This window comes from Neophocaena asiaeorientalis, unplaced genomic scaffold (assembly GCF_003031525.2).
Source record: "Neophocaena asiaeorientalis asiaeorientalis breed wild unplaced genomic scaffold, Neophocaena_asiaeorientalis_V1.1 scaffold263, whole genome shotgun sequence".
NCBI lineage: Eukaryota > Metazoa > Chordata > Mammalia > Artiodactyla > Phocoenidae > Neophocaena > Neophocaena asiaeorientalis.
In genome coordinates, this window is record NW_020175015.1 from 1461602 (window position 1) to 1485385 (window position 23784).

The 23784-nt window shown below is 43.0% G+C and overlaps 2 protein-coding genes across 3 annotated transcripts in view; both read left to right on the top strand.

Annotated features, from left to right (window-relative positions):
- PGM2L1 (phosphoglucomutase 2 like 1) overlaps positions 1-6670 on the top strand; it is a 90587-nt gene extending 83917 nt beyond the window's left edge. For both annotated transcript variants that reach the window (XR_003005562.1, XR_003005563.1), the window contains one exon: positions 6633-6670. The gene's annotated coding sequence lies outside the window, so the exon portion shown is untranslated. The remainder of the gene's footprint in view (positions 1-6632) is intronic.
- Positions 1-23784, top strand: part of P4HA3 (prolyl 4-hydroxylase subunit alpha 3) — a 36098-nt gene that overhangs the window by 173 nt on the left and 12141 nt on the right. Inside the window, exons 2-7 of the mRNA XM_024761988.1 lie at positions 6633-6775; positions 7823-8046; positions 12304-12453; positions 17362-17413; positions 19319-19482; positions 19726-19902. Of these exons, the coding sequence (XP_024617756.1) occupies positions 6633-6775; positions 7823-8046; positions 12304-12453; positions 17362-17413; positions 19319-19482; positions 19726-19902 (910 nt within the window). The remainder of the gene's footprint in view (positions 1-6632; positions 6776-7822; positions 8047-12303; positions 12454-17361; positions 17414-19318; positions 19483-19725; positions 19903-23784) is intronic.

Here is a 23784-nt window from a genome sequence, read left to right on the forward strand (position 1 = left end):
GGGTAACTCTTAGGTTCATCGTCACCCTGCCGGGACCTCACACGCGGTGTCTCACCGTGAGACTGCGATACCATGGCCCAGTGTGACTCCCCAGATACACCGTCATCCTGTGTGGGACCTCAAGACACTGTGTCACACTGTGTAGGACCTCTGACTCTGTCCCTCACACACACACAGTGGCACCCCAATCCAACATCACACCGCCAAGTTGATACACTGTGGAAAAGTGTGGAGCAGCGACTCCGAGGAGGAGTAGGGCCACCCAAGGTGCTGGGTCAAGCTGTGTGGGCCTCCAGGCTCTGTGTCACAGAGACACAATGACATTGCAAGAGTGAAATGGAGAGAAGAGTGACACTGTAGCCACACATGTGTTGACCGTGTGACCCAGGAAACTGATGTTTAGTATGGGGTGACATTCTGTGACCGTGTACGAGATTTACATGTCATTGAGACTGGGTAGGCATGACACTATGCATATCATAGTCTGCATGTGAAGGATGCCGAGTAATTGTCCAGGTCACTGTATGAATAATCCTTTGTGTTCATCAGTTTATTCAACACGTATGTTTGAGTGCCTACCATGAGCCAAGCACTGTTCCAGGCACTAGGGAGAGAATGGTGAACCAGACCAAACCCTGCCCTCTAGGAGCTCAGAGTCTGTAACCTCATGACTGTTAATCTGAGACGTCCATCCTTCCCCTTGCTTCCTGCTCTCCCTTCTCTTTACACACGTAACAGCTCTAAATACTATAACTGAGATGTTATATGAATATGAAAGTATTTGACACCAAGAAAACACTGGGCAAAACCATAGTTGATGCTAGGGGATGCTGAGTGTAGCACACACCGGCAGATGCTCAGCCAATGTTGTTTTGCTATACAGTCAACAAACTACTGGAAGACTCTGCAGTGTCAAACAATGAAAGATGAATGATTGGATATGATACCATGTGTATGAATATGTGCTGTGCACCTTCTCCTGGGACACTGAGAAGCTCACAATATGAGAAGCAGAGGTGTAACCACATAGTTACCTGAATATATTAATACTGTATGTCCTGTGACCCTCAGCTGAGCTGAGGCCACAGAGGGCTATCTCACAACGTGCCGCTGATAAAACTGAGTGAGCGTATGCGGTAGTAACACTGTTTCCAGGCCATATGGGAAGAAGGTGTGAGGGCCCCTATGGCTGTGTGGGAGAACCCAGGTAGAAGAGAACCAGTTTGTGCGAGGAAGTGTATGTGAGAGATCTTGTCTGTTACGTGATGGTGACTGAATGATGATGTAATTTGGTACATGGTCTTAAGTATGTAGTTTGCTTATAAGTGGTTGTATGCATGTTTAAATTTACTGTTAGTTTGAAATAGCATGATGATACACATGTAGAGTATACGTAAGTGTGTATTAATTATAACAGTAAACGGTGATAATTTCAATAATTCTTGTCACTTTTTGGAGTAGCATAGTTGCCTCGTGTTCTGTGGGCCCATGCTTACAGAGCAAAATGATATAATTTTGTTCACTGGTGGAAGTAGAACAGACTCTTCTCTTTGATTCAAGATGCCATCCTGCTCCCTGCTACTCATGTGCTTGTTCTCATACCACTAATCTCTTTGTTTGAGTGGCTTAGGTGGAGATGGGTGTCAGAATCCTGATGCCGGGCCTCTTGGGGAACAGGTTCAGAAGAGAGAGCTTGCAGTGTTGATCACTTCTTCTTTGAATTTCTAAATTTAGAAATTAAATATTTTTGGTGTTGAAACTACTACTCCCTACCCCAAGTTAATGAATAAAAATTATACTAGTTATATTGGGTTGGCCAAAACGTTTGTTCGGGTTTTTCTGTAACATCTTCCAAAAACTTGAACGAACTTTTTGGCCAGCCCAATCACATATACAGTTGTATACTAGTATAGTATTACGAATACTAGTTATATAATATTTAGCTAACCCGTACCTTTTTTTGTTGTTGCAGTTTAAAAAAACCACCAAGATTTAAAAAGTAGTATCAGCAGCAATTATTTCTGTGCTAGGAATTAAGCATTCAGAATATCTCAGAAGAACTGAGACAAAGCCATTTCTGAATTCCAAAGGAGAAACATATTGAATTAAAATAGCCCATGTATTGTGGTTGGGTAACCTGTCCAGGCTATGTTTAATGCAGGGATTGGGTTGCAAATTTTATGTGCAGATTCTTGAAGGAAAGGATCTGATTTTCCATTCTCAGCATTTGTTAAAGCAAAATTCCGTTCAGGAAACCCTGAGGTTTGAATTCAGCATCCAGTAACTCAGTCTCTGAAAACCAGCTATTGGCTCAGAGGCTGAGCATAAGGCCAACGTTTAGATTCCAAACCAGCCTCAGATAGCAGTTGATAGGTCTTTTTTTCTTTGTGTGACAGAAAGATGACATACCTGAACACTGAATTGAATTATGTGCTGCAGTAGAGATCAAACCCCTGCCCTAAATAAATTGACACCATAATACAAAGTGGGATGTGAAGAGAACAAGGAGATGTTGCTTTTGATCTGATGGGTGACTTGGAACAGATCTTCACCTCTCTGTCTTGCTTCTTTCTCTTTGTGCCTCAGTTTCCTCTGATGCCTGTTATACATTAGTTCTCAAGCACCAGATGAGGAATCTGTTTATTCAGTTGTGGAAAAGGTGATGGAAAGAAATAATAGAATGGTTGTGCCAAAAGGATTCATAGAGTTATTCTAGACTAGACCAGTTCTGCCATTTTATAGAGGAGGAAACTGAGGGATAGTTGGAGGCTGGGTCAGGATACCTCTCAGGTCTCCTTCCAGCTCCTCCACATTCAACTGTCTTATAAAATCCCTGCCCACTCAGCCTCAGTTGTCCCTGGACACTTACCCTTCAGGCTGAACTCAAGCCCAAGTCTCTGCTTGTAAGTGTTTTTGTCTAGCAGTGGAATATCTTTCACTAAGTAGTTCCATATGGAGCTGAAGCAGGAAATAATGGGTAGTAAAAAAAAAAATCCCACACCCTGGAGGCTGGTTTAGTTTCAAAACCCTAGAGTAGCTGCTCTCAGATACCCCTGTCTTGGGGAGCAGAGACGTCCTGGGACTTGACAGTCTTCCTATTTCCTCCCTGGGGCACCCAGGTGCAGATCCTTTTTCCTTAGTTTATGCTTGAATTGAACGTTTGGCTCGCTAGAAGCACCTCTACCCGAAGCAAGTATTGTGTTTCAGGCTCTGTTTATAGTTGAGGCCCCCTTGAGAAATCCTTAGTTCTGACTGTTTCACGGGATTGAAATCCGCCACCACCCTGCCACTCCCTCCATTCGTCACTTCCATCCCTTTCCACTCACTGAAGTCCTCCACTCTGGCCAAAGGACTCTTCTATTCTCACGTGCTCTTGCATACATTCATATAAATCCATATCCTTTTCACTTTGCTCACACTTCCTTTTTTTAAAAATATTTGTTTATTTTTGGCTGCATTGGGTCTTCATTGCTGCGCGCAGGCTTTCTCTAGTTGCAGCGAGCGGGGGCTACTCTTTGTTGCAGTGTGTGGGCTTCTCATTGTGGTGGCTTCTCTTGTTGTGGAGCATGGGTTTTAGGCATGCGGGCTTCAGTAGTTGCTGCCTGTGGGCTCAGTAGTTGTGGCTCATGGGCTCTAGAGCACAGGCTCAGTAGTTGTAGTGCATGGGCTTAGTTGCTCCGTGGCATGTGGGATCTTCCCGGACCAGGGCTTGAATCCGTGTCACCTGCATTGGCAGGCGGATTCTTTTTATTTTATTTTATTTTATTTATTTATTTTTGGCTGCATTGGGTCTTCGTTGCTGCACACGGGCTTTCTCTAGTTGTGGCGAGCGGGGGCTACTCTTCGTTGAGGTGCACGGGCTTCTCACTGCGGTGGCTTCTCTTGTTGTGGAGCACAGGCTCTAGGCACGTGGGCTTCAGTAGTTGTGGCGCACAGGCTTCGTTGCTCCACGGCATGTGGGAACTTCCCGACCAGGACTCGACCCGTGTCCCCTGCATTGGCAGGTGGATTCTTAACCACTGCACCACCAGGGAAGTCCCCACACTTTTTTCTTTTACTTCCATTGTTGTTATTGTATTGTTTTCAAAATTAATAATTTTAAAACAAAGGGAAAAAAGTCTTAGAGGGCAGGACTAGAACTCTTAAGTCTGCCTTACTATAACTAATAACTTCCAACAATATAAATCCTGTTAGAGGGTTAGCAATGGAATAACCATAGTATGCCAGGAAAGGAAACAGCACCTTTGCTTGTATGAACACTCTTGTAGGACATCGAGGAGGAGAGAAATTAATGAGAAAGATGATCACTTCTGGCCCCAATATTTCTGGCCATTTTCTGCAAATGTTGGCAAACCAGAAAGGTTGGAAGCATGCTTGGATAACCCACCTGTTCATTCTCCATTACAACCATCACCAGTTTCTATATGATCTGCTTCCTAAATATCTCTCCTGAAACCATCCCATTCTCTGCTCCCACTGTCACTGTTATGGTCTTTCTGCCTCTGGTCACTTCCACTTCTAACCCCTCCCCCCCACCCTCTCACAGATTTATATATGTAACGTATCATAGTGCATTCCACTCTCACTTAAAACCTTTTGCTGCTCCTAATTGCACACAGGGTAAAAATCAAATTTCTCAGCAAGGTCTATTAGGTGCTCCTCACTTCTTCAGTCTAGTCTCCCCATTCTCCCAATATACCCCGTGCTCCAGCAGTACTAAACGGCTTGTAATTTCCCTGTTTCTCTCTGTACCTTTGCATATGTTGAACTGTCTCTGCCTGCCTTGAAAGGAGGCCTCCTTCTCCCTTCCTCATTATTTGCATTTACCCATCAAGCCAGTTTATTATCTCCTCTGTGAAACCTTCTCTCACCTGCTCTGGCCAAGTTAATCACCCCCACTGTGTACTCTCCACTAAGCCTTGTTCTTAAATCTGGTGTTGCACCTTTAATGTAATTATTTGTGATCTCAATGGCTGCAAGTGTTTAAGATCAAGGTTATTGTCTTATTCAAAATTTTGTTCCTAGCTCCTAGAAGAATGTATTTCATTTATTCTTTCATAGAAATATATATTGAACTTAGGAAAAGAGTGATGAGAAATCAGCTATTTTCTTGTCCATGAAACCCTTGATCGGACTTCCCTGGTAGCACAGTGGTTAAGAATCCGCCTGCCAGTGCAGGGGATACAGGTTCAATCCCTGGTCCAGGAAGATCCCACATGCCGTGGAGCAACTAAGCCCGTGCGCCACAACTACTGAGCCTGTGTGCCACAACTACTGAAGCCTGAGAGCCTAGAGCCGTGCTCTGCAACAAGAGAAGCCACTGCAATGAGAAGCCCGCGCACCACAATGAAGAGTAGCCCCCGATCGCCGCAACTAGAGAAAGCCTGCGTGCAGCAACGAAGACCAACACAGCCAAAAATAAATTAAAAAATAATAATAATAGATAAATTCTCCTCTTCTCCTTCTTCCTCTCCCTCACCCTTTCCCTCCTCTTCCCCTCCCCTTCCCTTTCACCATCCTTTCCCCCTCCTCCTTATTAAAAAAAACAACAAAAATCCTTGATCATTGGACCCTGTCTTGCCTGTTTATCCTCAGCTTCCAGCATGGAGACTGACATCTAGCAAGTGACTTACTGAATGATCAAATATATGTCAAGCCTCTGTGCCTTTGGACACATTGGTCCCTGTTGGCTCAAAAAAACTACTCTCCTCCCTTCTTTGCTCTAGCTCCATGGGAAACAGTGTGGCAAAATCAGCCAAGAACCCCAGCTTCAGAGTCAGGCAGGCTTGGGTTCATTCCTGGCTTTGCTGTTTACCAACAGCGTAGCCTTGTTGCAGTTTCCCCTCCTGTAAAAAGTGCATGATAAAATCTATTCTAAGCATGTTGCGGGGATTAAATGAGAAAATATGTTTAAACCACTTAACAGGATGCCTAATACATGGTAAGTGCTCAATAGTAGCTATTGATATTTTAACTAATCCTTCAGAACACAGATCAGGTGCCATATCCTCTGGAAAGTCTTCCCTTACACCTTCTAACTCCCACCTGGGTTAGGTGCCCTACCTACAAATCGCCAGAGCATTTTATAGCATTATAGGCTCTCTTCTCTCATAGCACATAGCACGGTTTTCATAATTAATTCAACAAGAGCATTTTATAGCATTATAGGCTCTCTTCTCTCATAGCACATAGCACGGTTTTCATAATTAATTCAACAATGTGTTTGAGCTTCTACCAGACTCTAAGTTTTGATTATAGAGTGATAAGAGAAAAAAGGATTTTCTTATTTGGGACCTCCTTGAGAGCTCCACTGTCTCTTGCCTTTGGGTCTCTAGCATCTAGCATGATAGCTGATGTACAAAAATTGACCAGTGTAAAAAAAAAAAAAAAAAAAAAAAAAAAAAAAAATTGACCAGTGGAGACTGCCTCGCTGAATGAACAAATGAATGAACCTACTTTTGTTGTGTTGGTAGTTTTCATATTCTTTGTGCTTCTTGCTTAGAATATTACATGAGTCTCAAGGGGTTCAGCATTTCATTTTTAACTACTCTAAATGTGCATACACCATGCCAGCCTTCACTCGGTAGAGTGGTTGTATCAGTAGGTGAGATCATTCTGTTCCTCTCTTTCAGATTCTATGACAAGGTGCTATCTTTGCATGAAGATTCAGCAACCCCTGTGTCTAACCCTCTGCTTGCATTTACTCTCATCAAACGCCTACAGTCCGACTGGAAGAATGTGGTACATAGTCTGGAGGCCAGTGAGAACATCCGAGGTAATGAGGAGGAGGGCTGGAGGGTGAGAGAAGATTCTGTCTCCTGACTTAGTGGAAAGGAGAGAGGTTCTGAAGGGATGTGATGAAGGATAATGAAGTGGGTAGGTATTACTTGATCTCCTTAGCTCTAACTATTACAAAGAACTAGGTCCCTTTGTTAATATGTTTATATAATTATAATTAGAAAGCACTTTTTTTTTTCAGTAAGTTTTTAGTTTAGTTTTTTTTTTTTTTTTTTGGCTGCACCACGCAGCACGAGGAACTTCCCTGACCAGAGATTGAACCTGCGCCCCCTGCAGTGGAAGCGTGAGGTCTTAACCACTGGACCACCAGGGAAGTCCTAGAAAGCACTTTCATATCCATTATCTCATTTGATCTTCACTCCAATCCTGTGAAGGACTATAGGTTATATCATCCCATTTACATACATGTAAAAGTGATGTCTTCTTTTTTTTTTTAGATTTTTTTTTTGATGTGGACCATTTTTAAAGTCTTTGTTGAATTTGTTACAATATTGCTTCCATTTTATGTTTCGGTTTTTTGGCTGCGAGGCATGTGGGATCTTAGCTCCCCGACCAGGGATTGAACCCACACCCCCTGCTTTGGAAGGCAAAGTCTTAACCACTGGACTGCCAGGGAAGTCCCTAAAAGTGATGTCTTCTAATAATTTCTATTTTATTAAGTTGCCACTACAGTGTGATCTGTAGTAAGATCACTTTCCTAATTTACTGTACTTTGTACTTAAAGAAGTTTGTTGACTTTGGGGAAGTTAAGAGGAAGAAGAGTTTGTCCCCCAAAAGGCAAGACTCCTGGAGACAGGTAGAATGGAACAACATGATAAAGGTGCTTAGTTTTTACTCTAGAGTGTCTGTTCCTCATTCAGAAGATTCTGTTACCCTGGGAACAAAAGCAGATAAAACATTATCTTTGCTCATGTAATATTATGAGCCTGATGATTATGGTGATTAAGGTGATGATGCCTTGCTGTATTAAATGCTCACCGCCTGTTTTTTGAATGGTAGATTGATGCTTTCATGACCTTTACAGCTCTGAAGGATGGTTATGAGAAGGTGGAACAGGACCTGCCAGCCTTTGAGGACCTTGAGGGAGCAGCAAGGGCCCTGATGCGGCTGCAGGACGTGTACATGCTCAGTGTGAAGGGACTTGCCCGAGGCGTCTTCCAGAGAGTCACCGGCTGTGCTGTCACTGACCTGTACAGTCCCAGACGGCTTTTTTCCCTCACGGGGGATGACTGCTTTCAAGTTGGCAAGGTAATGATATTCAGAGAGAGGGCAAATTGCTCAGCTCTCTTTTTGGGGGATGAAATCACTATATCCTGATTCCTTTTACATATTTCTAATCCTGACAGCAAACTTGGAAATTTGGTATTATTCCCCATTTTCAGATGAAGAAACTGAGGTTCAGAGAGGGTAAATAACTTGCCTAAGGTTACACAGTTTTAAGCAGCAGAACTAAAATTTGAACCTGCATCTTTTAACTCTGAATCCCATGCTCTTTCCATGATAAGGAAATCATATACTTAGGACACTCTTGAGAGTGAAGGAGGTGTTATTAGCCAGGATGACAGATATAAAATGGGACTGTCCTGGGAAAAATGGCCCTATGGTCACCCTAAGTAGAGCACCCCGCCAGTAGATGAACAGCCAGGTGGAAAGGAGAAGCAGGGTCAAAGGGTGGGGGAAAGGAAAGGAAATGGTGATGTGAAGGTTGATCACGGAAACTCAGCCTCCTGAGACTTTGTGAAATCCCTTGCAACATTTCCTAGGCATTTGTAAATACTAAATTAAAGTAGTGCCAAAACACAGGCCATTTGGGAATTCCCTGGTGGTCCAGTGGTTAGGACTCTGCACTTCCACCGCAGGGGTCACAGTTTCGATCCCTGGTCGGGGAACTAAGACCCTGCAAGCCGCGTGCTGCGGCCAAAGGAAAAAAACATCATCGTTTTAACATTGCTTGAGAAAACAGACTTTAAGAACCTTCCTTATGAGATATTTAACTGATCTTTGATCACAAGTTTTAAACACTCTTGAGGTTATTTTACAATATATTCTTTGTTAGCCTTTGCCCAAGAAGTAATGGAGTAAATCCTTTTTAATTTTAAAGATGCGTATTGCAGGAAAGTGAATTTTTCCCAGCCCCTGCAGTATTCATTAGCCGATATAAGAGGGGGCCTCATGTGTCCTGAATCCAAGTTTTGAGAATCAGTCTTCCAAGTTAATGTGGAGAGGGTTGTCCTAAGCCTCTCTGTGTGCATTTTTCCTTTTCTGAAATCCTGAATAGAATCAGAGCTGAATCATCCTGTTCATGGCTAATTTAAATTGAAGCCAGTTAAAACAGCTCCATGTATGGTACCAATATATGCTTCCTTAGTGAGGTTTTTCTGAGACTAAAACCATATGTTGAAAATTCAGTAAGTCGCTTCCTAAAAGTCTCACTGGCAATCCTTATTTCTGTATTTATTTACTTATTTTGAAAGATAAAACATTTCAAATATAAGAAAAGTACACATAAAATAAGAAGCAATTATATCTATAATTGAGATGAAATATATGTTCAAATTTTGCTATATTTGTTTCAGATTTTTTTTCAGATTTTCTAAAAAGAATTTACAGATAGCTAAATACAGCCCTACTTCCTTTTCCTTCTCACCACTCCCACCCTTTCTACTCTAACCTTGCCCAGGTACCAGGTGACCACTGTCCTAAACCATACAGTAAGTGCTCTTGAGTCACTCAGCATGTTGTATCTGTGAAATTCATACATGTTGTGGTGTTTATCAGTAGTTCATTCCTTTCTATTGCTGACTAGTATTCCATTGTTTGAATATACCACAAACTGTTTATCCAATCTCATGTTGATGGATACTTGATTTGTTTCCAGCATCAGCTAGAATAAAGCTGCTATTAACATTCTTATGTACGTGTTTCTGTGGACATTTGTTTTCATTTCTCTTGGTTAAATACTTGGGAGTGGTATTGCTGGGTCGAAGAATAAACTTTGATAATTATTAACATGTAGACACATCTGTTTCATCTTCACTCTCCTCCATGGATTATTTTAAAGCAGATCAATCTTTCTATTTTCTGAAATTCTTAATTGTCTAGTTTTACTACCCTCCTGTTGTGTTGGTTGACTCTTATTCATTGTCAGTTGTTTCCTGATATAGTTTATCATTTTTGATTGTGAGCTTATTTTTAGCAGGACTTTTTCCCCGCTAAGAGCCTTTTTCTGCCCAGAGTTGTAGGAATATCCCTTCATAGTGTTTGGGGTTTTCTTCTTCCAGGTACTCTGGTGGTATCACTAGCCTTAGATACTTATTTTTTTCCCCCTGTACAGTATATCCCCATGACTTATTTATTTTATAACTGGAAGTTTATAACTTTTGACCCCTTTCACCCACTTTGCCTTCCCCCTACCCCTGGCCTCTGGCGACCAATCTGCTCCCTCTATTTATGGGATTGGGGTTTTTATTTTTTATTTTTTTGGTTTTGTTTCTACATGTAAGTGAGAGCATATGGTATCTGTCTTTCTCTGTCTGACTTATTTCACTTAGCATAATGCCCTCGAGGTCCATCCATGTTGTCACAAATGACAAGATTTCATTCTTTTTAATGGCTGAATTATATAGATCACATTTTCTTTATTCATTCCTCCACTGATGGACACTTAGGTTGTTTCCATATCTATTTCTCTGAATAGAGGCCAGACAGAAACAAACCAACTTTCTTGTCTCCTTATGACAGTGGGTAGATTTTTTTCTGGTCTACTCTTTCCCTTATAGTGTAGTTTTTCATGGGTTTCAGTTTTATGAGTGTGTCTTAATTCCAATTCCTAGGTTTGGGAGGTCTACAGAAGGCTCACATACTGTCCTCATGTGGGTATTATAACCTAAGGTTACTAAGTACCAAGGTTACTAGAACCAACCCCCACCCCATCCTAGGCAGCTTCAGCATCTGCTCATAAGCTTATTACTTGGATTTTCAACTCCTTTTTTACTTCTGGTACTTGGGTATTTTCCAGTCTTTCTTGAAAATATATAATTAAATGCTTTTTATATTTTATTCAAAATTTCTAAGTTTTTGTGGTTGGAAGGATTCCAGTTATCTCAATCTGCTGTATTGCTGAGACTTAAAGTTCCTCATGGAAATCTTTATTAAATAAATTGTTAACAGGAAAAGTTCAGTCATTTTTTATTGTTATTCTTCAACTCAACGTTTTTACAAATAGAAAACTTAAGGACCAGAAAGATAACACAGCAGGCTAATGGCAGATGGGGGATAGGAATGGACTTAACTGTTTAGGTGGCAGAGTTGCAGTATCTTTAGGTTCTGCCCTATTTTTCTGCCTGCTGGAAATTATACCTGAATTAGAAAGAGGCCTTCCAAATCTGTGACTTTATAATTCCCTGCTGTCTCCAACATCAACTTGCAGGAAATTCTGCCTGCAGTTCTGGTATTCTAGTTAACTGTAAGCTATTAGGAGACGGGAGCTATGTCTAGTGCGTGTTGCCATATTCCCCACATTCAGACATTTAATATAGGACAGATCCACTGAGCTCTCATACGTTCCAATGTCTACCTTCATTAAGATGTCTAATGCATTATGTCACAATTATTGGTTTACTTATGTGCCCCTTGATTGATTGTAAGCTCTTTAAAGGCAGGGACCACCAGGTACATTGTAAATACTCAGTAAATATTGAATAAATAAATGAATGCTTTTAATCCATTCCTCACATTGCTACCAACAGCATCTTCCTAAAAACATGACAGTCACACTCTAATTAGCTTAGCCCCTGTTGCCTTTTGTTTTTTCTTTTTTTTGCTGTACGCGGGCCTCTCACTGTTGTGGCCTCTCCCGTTGCGGAGCACAGGCTCCAGACGCGCAGGCTCAGCGGCCATGGCTCACGGGCCCAGCCGCTCCGTGGCATGTGGGATCTTCCAGGACCGGGGCACGAAACCGTGTCCTCTGCACCAGCAGGCGGACTCTCAACCACTGCGCCACCAGGGAAGCCCCCCTATTGCCTTTTTATGTTTATTTCCTGCTTCTCTTTGCCTTAGACTATAGCCACAATATACTGCTTGAACACATTCTTGCTTTTGCTTTCTGTTTCTACCATTCCCTCACCATAAAATGACCTTCATTCCAATCTCTGCTCATGGAAATTCTTTTCCTTCTTCAACGAAGGCTCATCTCAGATGGCACTTCTTCCGTGAAGCTTTCTGAGATTCTCAAGTATTCATGCCATTCTGCCCAGTGTTATAATTACTTGAGTTCATATCTCACATCTCCCCAGATTATAAATTCTTTAAATGCAAGAATGCTTTATATTCTCCATGCCTAGTACATTGTCTTGTATATAATAGATGCTTAATCTATTTAATTTAAATGAATTAAAGAGAAAACTTGCCTTCTTGGGTTCCAGAGGTCCTCCACTCTTTGCAGTATCATTTCCTTTCTCTACCCATGGACTAAGGCTTTAGTGACGGTACTTATGCTCCCTGCAGGTGGCCTATGACATGGGAGATTACTACCATGCCATTCCATGGCTGGAGGAGGCTGTCAGTCTCTTCCGAGGCTCTTATGGAGAATGGAAGACAGAGGATGAGGCAAGTCTAGAGGATGCCTTGGATCACTTGGCCTTCGCCTATTTCCAGGTAGGGGAGTTAGCAGGGGGCTCACTGCTTTCATCACAGTAAGCGTAATGCTTTATATCTGCTTTACAATTTTCTAAGCATTTTCATGTCTCTTAATTTATTTCATCTTCCCAACAGGACCAAATGTGAGTCAAGCAGGGCAGTTGTTTTGTTATTTCCCTATTTCTCATGTGAGTAAACTGAATCTCCAAAGAATTCCTAGCTTGTCGCAGAGTTCACAGAGCTGGGATTAGAGCCCGAGTCTGTCTGATTCTTCGTTAGTACTCTTTCCAATGTACTGACTACTTTAAAGTCATCGTCTCCCATGTAGGAGGCGGTCTCTTACCTGTAGCAGCAGCAGCTGCATCCACAAATGTTTAATAGCTTCATAGTCAATGCAGATCGCTCTTTTGCCCTCTCAACATTTCATAACTTGTCCCAGATATTATGCCATGATACTGCCAATGTCAAGGAAGAAGCTTGATTGTTAGCCTCTCCCATCTGCAGTCAAGTCCAGCTGTGACATGAATAGTGGCTGGATACACAGCTGGTGCCATTGGTCCAGAGCATCAGCTCAGTACCTCCTCCAGCTGTTGTTTTTCTTTGGCACTGTTGATCTATAACCTGTTGTGCCCCTCGTGAAAGCTTGTTTCCCTACATGTGGGAGCTGCCATCCTTTGTGTAGCTAATCCCATTTCCCACCAGGGTTGTACAGTCTTCAAGAATAGGCTGGAAAAATCACTACAGAGCCAATTCCCTAGAGTTTCCAAAACTAATAAACCATTTCTGCTCCATACATTCCTTTTCCTTTATCCCTTTTCCTGAGAAAAGGGAGGAGGATGTGCGTGGTCCAAACGCATGTGTTGCTGCCAAAACAGCAGTGCAGCAAATAGACCTGTTCCTCTCATGCAAATTCCTGGTAAGTGGCTCTTTGTTGTAAAATTTTCCAAGGTGCTGCTTAATTGCTACATACTAAAGCTGAAACAGAATCCCTGTGATGCAACAAATGGCGAGAAGTTATTGAATTTTAATAGAAGAAGAAAATGGAGAATTGATGTGGAGACTCAGAGAAGATAAACTAAAGCAGCTCACCCTGAAAGACAGAGTTTTAAATACAGTGTCTGACTAATTGTTTTGGTTTTTTTCCCCTATGATGACTTAGATTTCTCCTCTTCTCACTTGTAGACTCTCCCTTTCCACAATCGTGCTTTGGTACATTTTATTCATCTTACTAGGCGTAGTTCAAATGTCACCTATTTTGTGAAGTCTTCCTTAGTTCTCTTCAGACTCTCCTTCTTTGTGCTCTCATGGTACATTTTTTTTTTATCCCACAGTAATAGAACACATTGGCATCGTCTTATGGACAATTTCTGGTCCCCTTTTGACCCTTAGTAAATTAGGGATAAATGTCCCTCCATGGACCTTACATTATCATATAAAATTATATATCTATATATACCATGAAAAGTATAATATATATAATATTATATATAGTACTATTATTATTTAATTCTTTTTCATGATAAATTTTAGTGAAAAATCATTTCAGTAACTACTAATAATGAGAGACAGTAGAGTGTAGTAATTAAACCATAAGCTCTGAAGTCAGGCAGACCTATGTTCAAATTCTGTGAAAACTTGGGCAACGCCCTTAACCTCCCTGGACCTTAATTTTCTTATCTTTAAAGGGAGATAATAATGATGCTGTAAGAGTGTGGAAATAATTTTCCGAATAACCTTCTGAGTTTTTGTCTGAGATCTCCCTGTAATATAAGACAGATTAACAAAAGGAACAATAAACATAAGTTAACTAACATGTATACCTCCTGTAGACATGGGAGCTATTGGGGCTGGGAGGGAGGTTGAGTAACTCTGAGGGGATCTAAACCTCCATCTTAAATACTGTATCCAGCTAAAGACAAAAGAAAGAAGGTGTGGGGAGAGCCAGTTTGGGAGGTGACCAGGCATAGCAAGCAAGGGTAAGATTGTTATGTAGATTTAAGTGGGTGCCTTCTCCATTGATAAGATTCTCCTCTGATGTAGAGTCATCCTTTTCTTCCAGGTACACAGGGGGAGACACCCTCACAAATGGAGATTTCCCTTATACATGTAAATTTGCCTTACAAAAGGGCAACTTCTACTCTGGTTTGAAAAACTTCTCCTGTATCTGTTGTTTCTCAAAATAATTAGCTCAAAATAATCTTTACGCCGAAGGGGCATATTTTAGGGTGGCATATTCTGCTACCCTTCAATGCTTGCCTCAGAGGGTTGTCATGAGGATTAAATAAGCTAATACATGTAAAGCCCTTAACACAATTTATGACACATACGCACTCAATAAATGTAATCTATTTTGATATTATACACTGTATATATTCTCCTTTTTCATTTAACATTATTTAGTGTGCACATTTCCAAAGGAATTTAACTGGGACATCAAAAGTAACTCTAACTTTGTTCTTGATAAAATATTTTACCTTGTGATAAAGCCCTTGAGTTTCAAAAATACGTAAAATTGTATTTTAGTTCTCTTCATCTCAAAAGGGTTTGAAAATCTATAACCCTGAATTAACCTCTGACATTATATTAGTAGATTACTTAACTGTCCCTGTGTTAAGTACAGAACAGAATAATTCATGATATTAAATAATTAGAAACAATCTATATGCCCAAACAATAGCAGAATGGTTAGATTGTCTGTGATGGAGCTTCTAAATGGAATAAAATGCAGCCATTAAAAATGCTGTCTTGGGGCTTCCCTGGTGGCGCAGTGGTTGGGACTTGAGCTCCCAATGCAGGGGGCCTGGGTTCGATCCCTGGTCGGGGAACTGGATCCCACATGCATGCTGCAACTGAGAGATCGCATGCCACAACTAAGGAGCCTGCGTGCTGCAACTAAGGAGCCCACCTGCCGAGGCTAAGACCCGGTGCAACCAAATAAAAAAATGGAGCTTCCCTGGTGGCGCACTGGTTGAGAGTCTGCCTGCCGATGCAGGGGACACGGGTTCGTGCCCCGGTCCGGGAAGATCCCACATGCCGCGAAGCGGCTGGGCCCGTGAGCCATGGCCGCTGAGCCTGCGCGTCCAGAGCCTGTGCTCCGCAACGGGAGAGGCCACAACAGTGAGAGGCCCGCGTACCGCAAAAAAAAAAAAAAAATGTGTCTCTCTTGTACACCCATGTTCATAGCAGCACTGTTCACAACAGCCAATAGGTGGGAAGCTATCCAAGTATCCATCAACGGATGAACGTATAAGCAAAATGCAGTGTATACGTACAATGGAATAATACTGAGTCTTTAAAAAGAAGGAAATTCTAACACATGCTACAACATAGATGAACCTTGAGGACATTATGCTAAGTGAAATAAGCCAGTCACAAAAGGACAAATACTGTTTGATTCCATTTATATGAGGTATCTAGAATAGTCAAATTTACAGAGACAGAAAGTAGAATGATGGTTACCAGGGGCTGAGGGGAGGGGAGAATTGGCAGTTGTTTTTTAATGATTAGAGTTTCAATTTTGCAAGATGAAAAAACTCTGGAGATTGGTTGCACAACAATGTGAATATATTTATTTATTTACTTAATATTTATTTATTTATGGCTGCATTGGGTCCTTGTGCTGTGCAGGCTTTATTTAGTTGCGGCGAGTGGGGGCCACTCATTGCGGTGCTCGGGCTTCTCACTGTGATGGCCTCTCCCGCTGCGGAACACGGGCCCTAGAGTGCGCAGGCTTCAGTAGTTGCGGCACGCGGACTCAGCAGTTGTGGCTCGCAGGGTCCAGAGCACAGACTCAGTAGTTGTGGCTCACGGGCTTAGCTGCTCCGTGGCACGCGCGATCCTCCCAGACCGGGGCTCGAACCCGTGTCCCCTGCATTGGCAGGTGGACTCCCAACCACTGCGCCACCAGGGAAGTCCCATGAATATATTTAATATTGATACTACTGAAACTATACACTTAGAAATGGTTAAGATGGTAAATTTATGTTTGTGTTTACCACAATGAAAAATAATAATTAAAAAATGCTGTCTCTGAAGACTATGTAAAGATATAAAAAGTACTCCTGATTACACTGTAGAGGGAAACAATCAGGATATGAAAATGTATAAGAAATATGATTGTAACTATGTAAACACTATATATTATCCAAAGTGCTTGAAATGCCTGGGTTTCAGTGTAACATTTTCCCCCTATTTCTCATATGTTTTATAGTGTTCTTATTGTTACTTTTATCATTAAAAATGAATTTTTTCACATGCAAAAATAAAATGATCAGAGGGAAATACAGTTCTAGCAGCTCATCATCATTCCATGGCACTCAGAGCAGGATCACAGCCCACCCTGCCTGGGTTCTGTTCCCCAGGTTTGTCTGGAAATCCCCTGTTTACTTTTGACCACATGCAGCCCAAGGTTGAATGGCTGCAGGGAGAGTCATTACTATGCAGTGGGAATGGTTCAGGTTTAGTTCTTCCTTTGCCTTCCTCTAACTTTGTGGACTCTCAGAAGTACTGAGCCTGGAGAGCAAATTATATTTTTAGTAGGGTTTTTATAGTTCCATATTAATTTTAATAATAAAATATACCAAAATAACAACACCCTACAATTACATGGTTTTGCATGCTTTGAAAGACTTGAGGGCATTTTAAGACAGTTTACTTTCATTTATTTTTCTCCATTCCCTGGTAAGGGTGTTAATAAGTCACTTGTAAATGAGGAAACTGAGGAGACCTGATTTGGATCAGGGCTCAAATCCTGAATTAGAACAGAGAACCTCTACATTTTAGTCTGCAGCTCATTTCAATGAGTCTTACTAGCTACTCTTGGTAAGAATATTTTATAGTTTTTTAAAAAATCCATGTCATGGTTCATCAGAGGAGATATCCTTAGTGCAGTTAACTCTTTCTTTTCCTTTTTTTTCTTTTTTATAGGTGGGAAATATTTCCTGTGCCCTCAGCCTCTCCCGAGAGTTTCTTCTGTACAGTACGTAACGATAAAAGATAACTACAGGTCTGACTTACTGGGAACTCCCTTCTGCTCTTGGCCTTTAGTCCTTGCAAATGAAACACAGCTGTCTATTTTTATTTTTCTAATTTCATAATCCAAGGCACATTTCTAATTTTTTTTTTCACATTTCTAATTTTTGATTAAATCTTACACATATTGATCAAGAGTTTTTAAGTTAGTTAGAAAGCTAAGAAAAAGATATCAACCTGTCCCCTTCCTCCTCCACCCCATCCAGTCATATATATTAGTGTTGCTTCAGTAGAGAACAAGTCCGAGATTGGGAGCCAGTTTCTTTAGGGACATTTGAAGATCCAGGTTTCGGGAGCAGACCTGGGAACGAGTGCAATCAATGAGAGCTGTGTGTGCAAGAAGGAGAGTGACTCAGCAGGGATGTTCACTTTGGCTGCTCATAGAAAGATAGCAATTCTCTTTAAACCAGAGCTCACTTTGCTATGCAAGCATCCTGCCCAGTTGGCCACAGAGTTCAGCTTCAGCCCTCTTCAGGCAGCGCCTCACCAGAGTAAAACTGGGAGGGAGATTTACTAGCTTAGCTCTACTTGAATATTTTTGCTTAAAATGTTGGTGGTAGATGGCTTCCCAGGTTTTCTTTTAATAAGATAGTTAGATACTAAAGTAAGATACATAATCACTATTATGTTTCAATATTTATGAAGTATTTCATGTAGGATTTCACTGTCACTTTCTAATGAATCCATTTAGTAATGTTATTCCTTTCTGATAATTTGGCAAACAGCAGGATAAGGAAGTAGCTGTATGGTCTGGAAACACGTAGGCAGTTAGTGGTACAAATTGATAATCCAACCCCTCTTTATTTCTTTGTGCTTTATCTATTAAAATCTCTGCCTCTCCCAGAGAAACCAAATTGTGCAGTATTATAGGTGGATAAGTAGGGCACAGCAAATTGCGATTCCTGGTTCCATAAATGGTTTTGCAATATTTTTGTTGGTATTTTGGGCTCATCATTTCCATTCCCCCAAACTTCATTTCTTCTCTGGTTAAAAAAGGATGGTAATTTCTGTCCCCTCCTTTGCCAGAATAATGGTGGTGGTGGCAGTGGTGGTTAGAAGGACATTGAGCTCCTCAGAGAAAGATGCTTTGTGAGCCTTACAACAAGTCAGCACCTCCTTCTGAAATGCACTGAAAATCACGCACAGAGGCTAGCAGGCCGTGGGTAGCTCCAATCCATGGGGGATCTGCAGCCAAAGCAGGCACAAACAAGACACAAGACCCCTGTAGGAACCTAGGCTAGAACCAACGTCTAGAACCCCTTTGTCCCATACTGCTCTGCTATGTCTAGGCCAGTTAGGGATTTTTTGAAGGATGTGGTAGAGCTGGGAATAAATTAGCTTCCAGTTCTCCAGGGAAGAATAGATCGGTCTCTCTGCTATAGGCTTTGGCTCTTTGAACTTCTGTTTCATAGCACTTCCTTGTTGTGTTGTGTTGTAAGTAGTTAATGTGTCTTTTCTCCATTAGATTCTCAACTCTGGGAGGTTAGCCTCTAGCACAGTGTCTGGTACATAGTAGATGTTCACGGGAGAGTTGGTGAATGAATGAATAAAATATTGAAGCTTCTTCCCTCTACATAAAACTGACCATCACACCATCCTACAGCCACATCCTCATGATTCCTTGGTCTAAGAGTGTTCCTTCAGATCTACCAGGCCCTACTCAGTCTCTTTTTACTGCCAGGTACCCTCCAGGGAGTGAGGGCCTTACATCCTCCTGTGCATGGACACAGAGAGTTATTTAGGTGTCCAGTTGCTGGTCACGTGTGACAGTGAAGCTATAGGAAACCTTGGTGGCACTCTCTGGGACCACCGTTTGTTAACCTGTGTTATTCCCTGCTCCGATTTCTTCCAGGCCCAGATAATAAGAGGATGGCCAGGAATGTCATGAAATACGAAAAGCTCTTGGCAGAGAGCCCTAACCAGGCCGTAGCTGAGGCTGTCATCCAGAGGCCCAACGTACCCCACCTGCAGACCAGGGACACCTATGAGGAGTTATGTCAGACCCTGGGTTCCCAGGTAGGATTTCTCAGGGAATGAAAAACGGAACAGGCTTGGATAGAGGGAGAAAAGGTAGAATTGGGACGATGTGAGGGGAAAGGCTGATGCACTAAAAAAAAATAAATGAAGCTCACTTGGACAGCATCAGTGACTGAATTCTGAATCTTCTGCATTCCAGGTTTTTTATGCTGTAGTTCCCCTAAATCGGTTTCTGCTCCTAGACCCTTCTTCTCTTAAGCTGATTCTAGTCTTTCCTTTCAGCCTACTCACTACCAGATCCCCAGTCTCTACTGCTCCTATGAGACCAGTTCCAGTCCCTACCTGCTGCTCCAGCCTGTCCGGAAAGAGGTCATCCACCTGGAACCCTATGTTGTTCTCTACCATGACTTTGTCAGTGACACTGAGGCTCAGAAAATCAGAGGCCTTGCAGAACCATGGGTGAGTGTCCCCAAGGCCTGCCAAGAACTTCCCTTTGTTTCTTTATATGACTGGTGTTCAGAAGTGTGAGAATAGGCAGCCTGAACAACTAGATACTTCATCTGTTCAGGAGTTCAAAATACCAGCCATTCCATAAAACTAATCAATGGTGAAAAAAATCACAGTAGTGGTTGCCTCTGGAGGGAGAGGACTGGCTGAGAAAGGATACAAGGGGATTTTCTGGGGTATTGGAAATGTGCTGTCAATGTCTTGTTAGGGATGTGGAGTGCATGGCTGGATGCCTTTGTCAAAACTCAGCAAACGGTACTCCTGAGATCTGTGCATATCATCGTATATAAATTTAACCTAAAAAAATTAAAGGAACCCCCCTCCCCCAATATCAGTCATTCCATATACGTGGAAGAGGTCTATAACATCAGTAGAGGTTGGTTTCATCCTCCTGTCTGTCTTGGGCTGGCTGCAGCTCCGCCCCGTGCTGTCTTCCTCTGGGACCCAGCCCAACAGAGCAGCCTCTTTTTGGAACACTGCCGTCTCATGCGAGAGGAAAAAGGCAGAGATGGCAAACTACTAGCTGGTTCTTAAAGCCTGCTTGGAAGCACCAGGCATTACTTCCATCCACGTTTCCCTGGCTAAGGCACAGCGTACAGCTAACACTGCAGTCAGCAGGGCGAGTATATCTTATTCTCCCATGGAGAAGACTCTGCACCAAGCTTGATGTTGATGCGGAGGGGAGTTTAGTCCGTCAGGAAGTGTGGCAAATATTTAGAAAAATCATGCAGTCGACCTCACCACTATAAGCATGTTGCCTCTTTACAAATGGTACATTAAGATGGTCTCAGAACTACTGTGTCAAAGCAGACATTGTGGCCTTCACGGTGTGCTATTCACCCCGGCAGCCAGGCCGTCGCTCACCTGCTGTGTGCCAGACGCTGTACCGGGTGCTTGGGCTGTTACGAGGAGGTTAAGTATTGCTTGCTCCCATTTAGGAGCTTCCTGCAGAATGGGGAAAACATATTAACAATGCACTGTGATATGTGCTGTAATAGAGGTGTGTGAGGGAGTTGTGCTACGGCAGCCTAAAAAGGCGAAACTTCCTCCGAGGGAAAGGCAGGGAAAGGCAGTTGGGTGAAGAGCAAATGGGGGAAGGGGGAGAGTTGGAAACAGAGAAGGCTTCTCTGTGGACCTGAGATTCATCAGAGTGAAAGGTGGCAAAGGGTATTCCAAGGAGACAGACAATCTGTGCACGGGCCTGCTGTGTGGTGTGTCCAGAGAGTGGGGGGAAGCTCAGGGGCTGAAGTGTGCAAGGGAGGGGGTGCGAGGTGATGGGAGATAAGACTGCAACGTGAGACACAATTAGAAGCGCTGGAAGTACCAAGCTGGGGAGTTTGGATTTTATCTCGAAGGCAGGCGGGGAGCTGTGGGACAGTTTGAAACAGGAGAGTGCCCTGATCAGGTCTGCAGATTTTGAGGAAGTCTCTGACAGCAGACGTGGATTGGAGGGAGAAATACAGCAATAATAATTTCATCTAAAAGCCCTTCAGAGAAATCTGGAATCTTTGTACAGAAGGTTTTTGAAGCGATTAAGCTCCCCTCCCTGGTGAATTGGAACGATGTATTTTCAATAGCTTTGGCTTCTCAGTGAGCCAGCGGGAGCGTTTGGCCGAAGCTCCTTTTTCCTCAGGACAACTCTGTTGCTGTGGTAACAGGACAGGCGGCCCACTCGGAGATGTTCATTTAATCCCTTGTAGCCAGGTCATCTGTTTGGCACGCACAGATCTTGCCACCCTCCCTTCCTCCAGAAGCGTCTCGCTGGGGTTGCTGATCCCTGTCTGGTCTTTGGCTCACCCAGGAATAAGCCCGGGGTGTGTGTGGTAGCGGCTGCCCCATGGGATGGCAGCCACCTCAATGGCTTGTGTTGAATTTCTCTACTCCTCTTCACTTTGTCTTTCTCAAAGAAGCGTTTCTCTGCTCTCTCATCACTCCTCCCCCATCTGCATCCTACGCATCCTTGAAGACTCAGCTGAAACCCTATGCCTCTCTTGGCCCCTATCCCTGACCACTCTGGCCCACTTTCATAGATTCTTTCAGGAGGAACATTTTTTCAGAGCACTTTTTGGGGCAACATACAGTAACCTCCCTCCTCTGAACTCAGTTTTTGTCTCCACCTGTTTGGTACTTTCATTTATTCTGCCATTTACGTGTTGTCTGGAATCACGATCAGTTTCATGGGTTAGCATCCTGTCCCCCCAGCTAGACTGTAAACTAGCAGGGATCATATGTTGTCCTTGAAATGCCTGGCTCCATATTAGGCCGTTGTAGCCAGAGCAATTTGCAAAGGGTCACATCTGACTGAGTCAAGCCCTCGCTTAAACTCTTTAATGGGTCACTTTTTTTCTTTTGCGGTATGCGGGTGTCTCACTGCTGTGGCCTCTCCCGCTGCGGAGCACAGGCTCCAGATGCGCAGACTCAGCGGCCATGGCTCACAGGCCCAGCCGCTCCGCGGCATGTGGGATCTTCCCGGACCGGGGCACGAACCCGCGTCCCCTGCATCGGCAGGCGGACTCTCAACCACTGCGCCACCAGGGAAGCCCTGATGGGTCACTTTTGCTTTCAAATGATTACAGAGCTCCTTGGCCTGGCTGCTGCCACTCCCTCTGCAGCATGTTCCCATTATACTGACACCCTAGCCACCCTAAACAACTTGCATCTCCATGAACAGGCAGTGCTCTCACTGGCTCCCCACACACTCTTCTCTCTGCTTGAACCACTCTTCCCTTGGTCTCTTTCCACCTGTGTGATTCCAGTTGTCTTTTGGGCATCCTGGGAAGCCTTCCTGTCCTTCATAAGAATGGGCTAGATGCTCCTTCTCCGTATTTCCATAGCACCCTGTACTTGTCCATTAGGGCCCCATTGGATGCCTTATGTCTGGTTTCCTATGTTGTATTTACAATGCATAGCACAGTGCTTAGCACAGAGAACGACCAATAAGTATCTTCCCCCCAAATGAATGACTTGTAGGTGCACAGTAAATAATTCTTAAAGGAATTAAATGCAGTGTGGCTCTTTAACGGAGGGGGCGGGCAGGGTCGAGTGGAGATTCCCTAGGATTTGTTTTTAAACCACTGATGTTGTCTGAAAAGAACAGAAGGGACTATCTCTCTATGAATCTCTCCTCACTCCTCTATGAATGGCTCAGGAGAGGATGCTGGCTAGAGGACTAGAAAGAGACATCAGTCACCTACCGATTCCCTGCATCCTAGTATTGTAGAGGGAGAGGCTGAGAAGGACTACAAGAATGTATTGTTCCCATGCTGCATTTTATAGCTGGGGAAATGGGTCCAAGCAAGGGAAGAGCCTTTTCCAAGGTTGTCTACCTGGTTTAGCAGCAGGAATAATAATATTGTAGAAGCCTCTGAGAAGGGAAAGGGTTTCTGTCACATGCCCTTTGTTGCTCCGTGCTCTGCTGTGACTGCATGTGAAGTGCCAGGGCTGTGCCTTTAGCCACAGGACTCTGGTTCATTCACTCCTGGGTACATTTCACCAATATTGAGCACCTACTCCCTGCCAGGCCTTCTCTGCATCCTGGGGATACAGCACTGAAAAAAGACCAAGTCCTTGCCCTCACGGAGCTCACATTCTGATGACAAATGCAGAAGTAGACATCCTTATGTAAATAATATTTCTCTTTCTGTCCCTGGTACAGTACTTTTGCAATTAGAGGCCACTTTATTTAAAAATAATTTAAAATCTATATCTAGACATTCAGAACAAAATAGAGACATTCAGTTAAATTAGTGACTTCCAACCTGTTTGGTTGTTTTTTCCCCATAACCAAGGCAGCTGCAAACAAAACAGATTTTGATTCTCTGTAAGGAAGGGCTT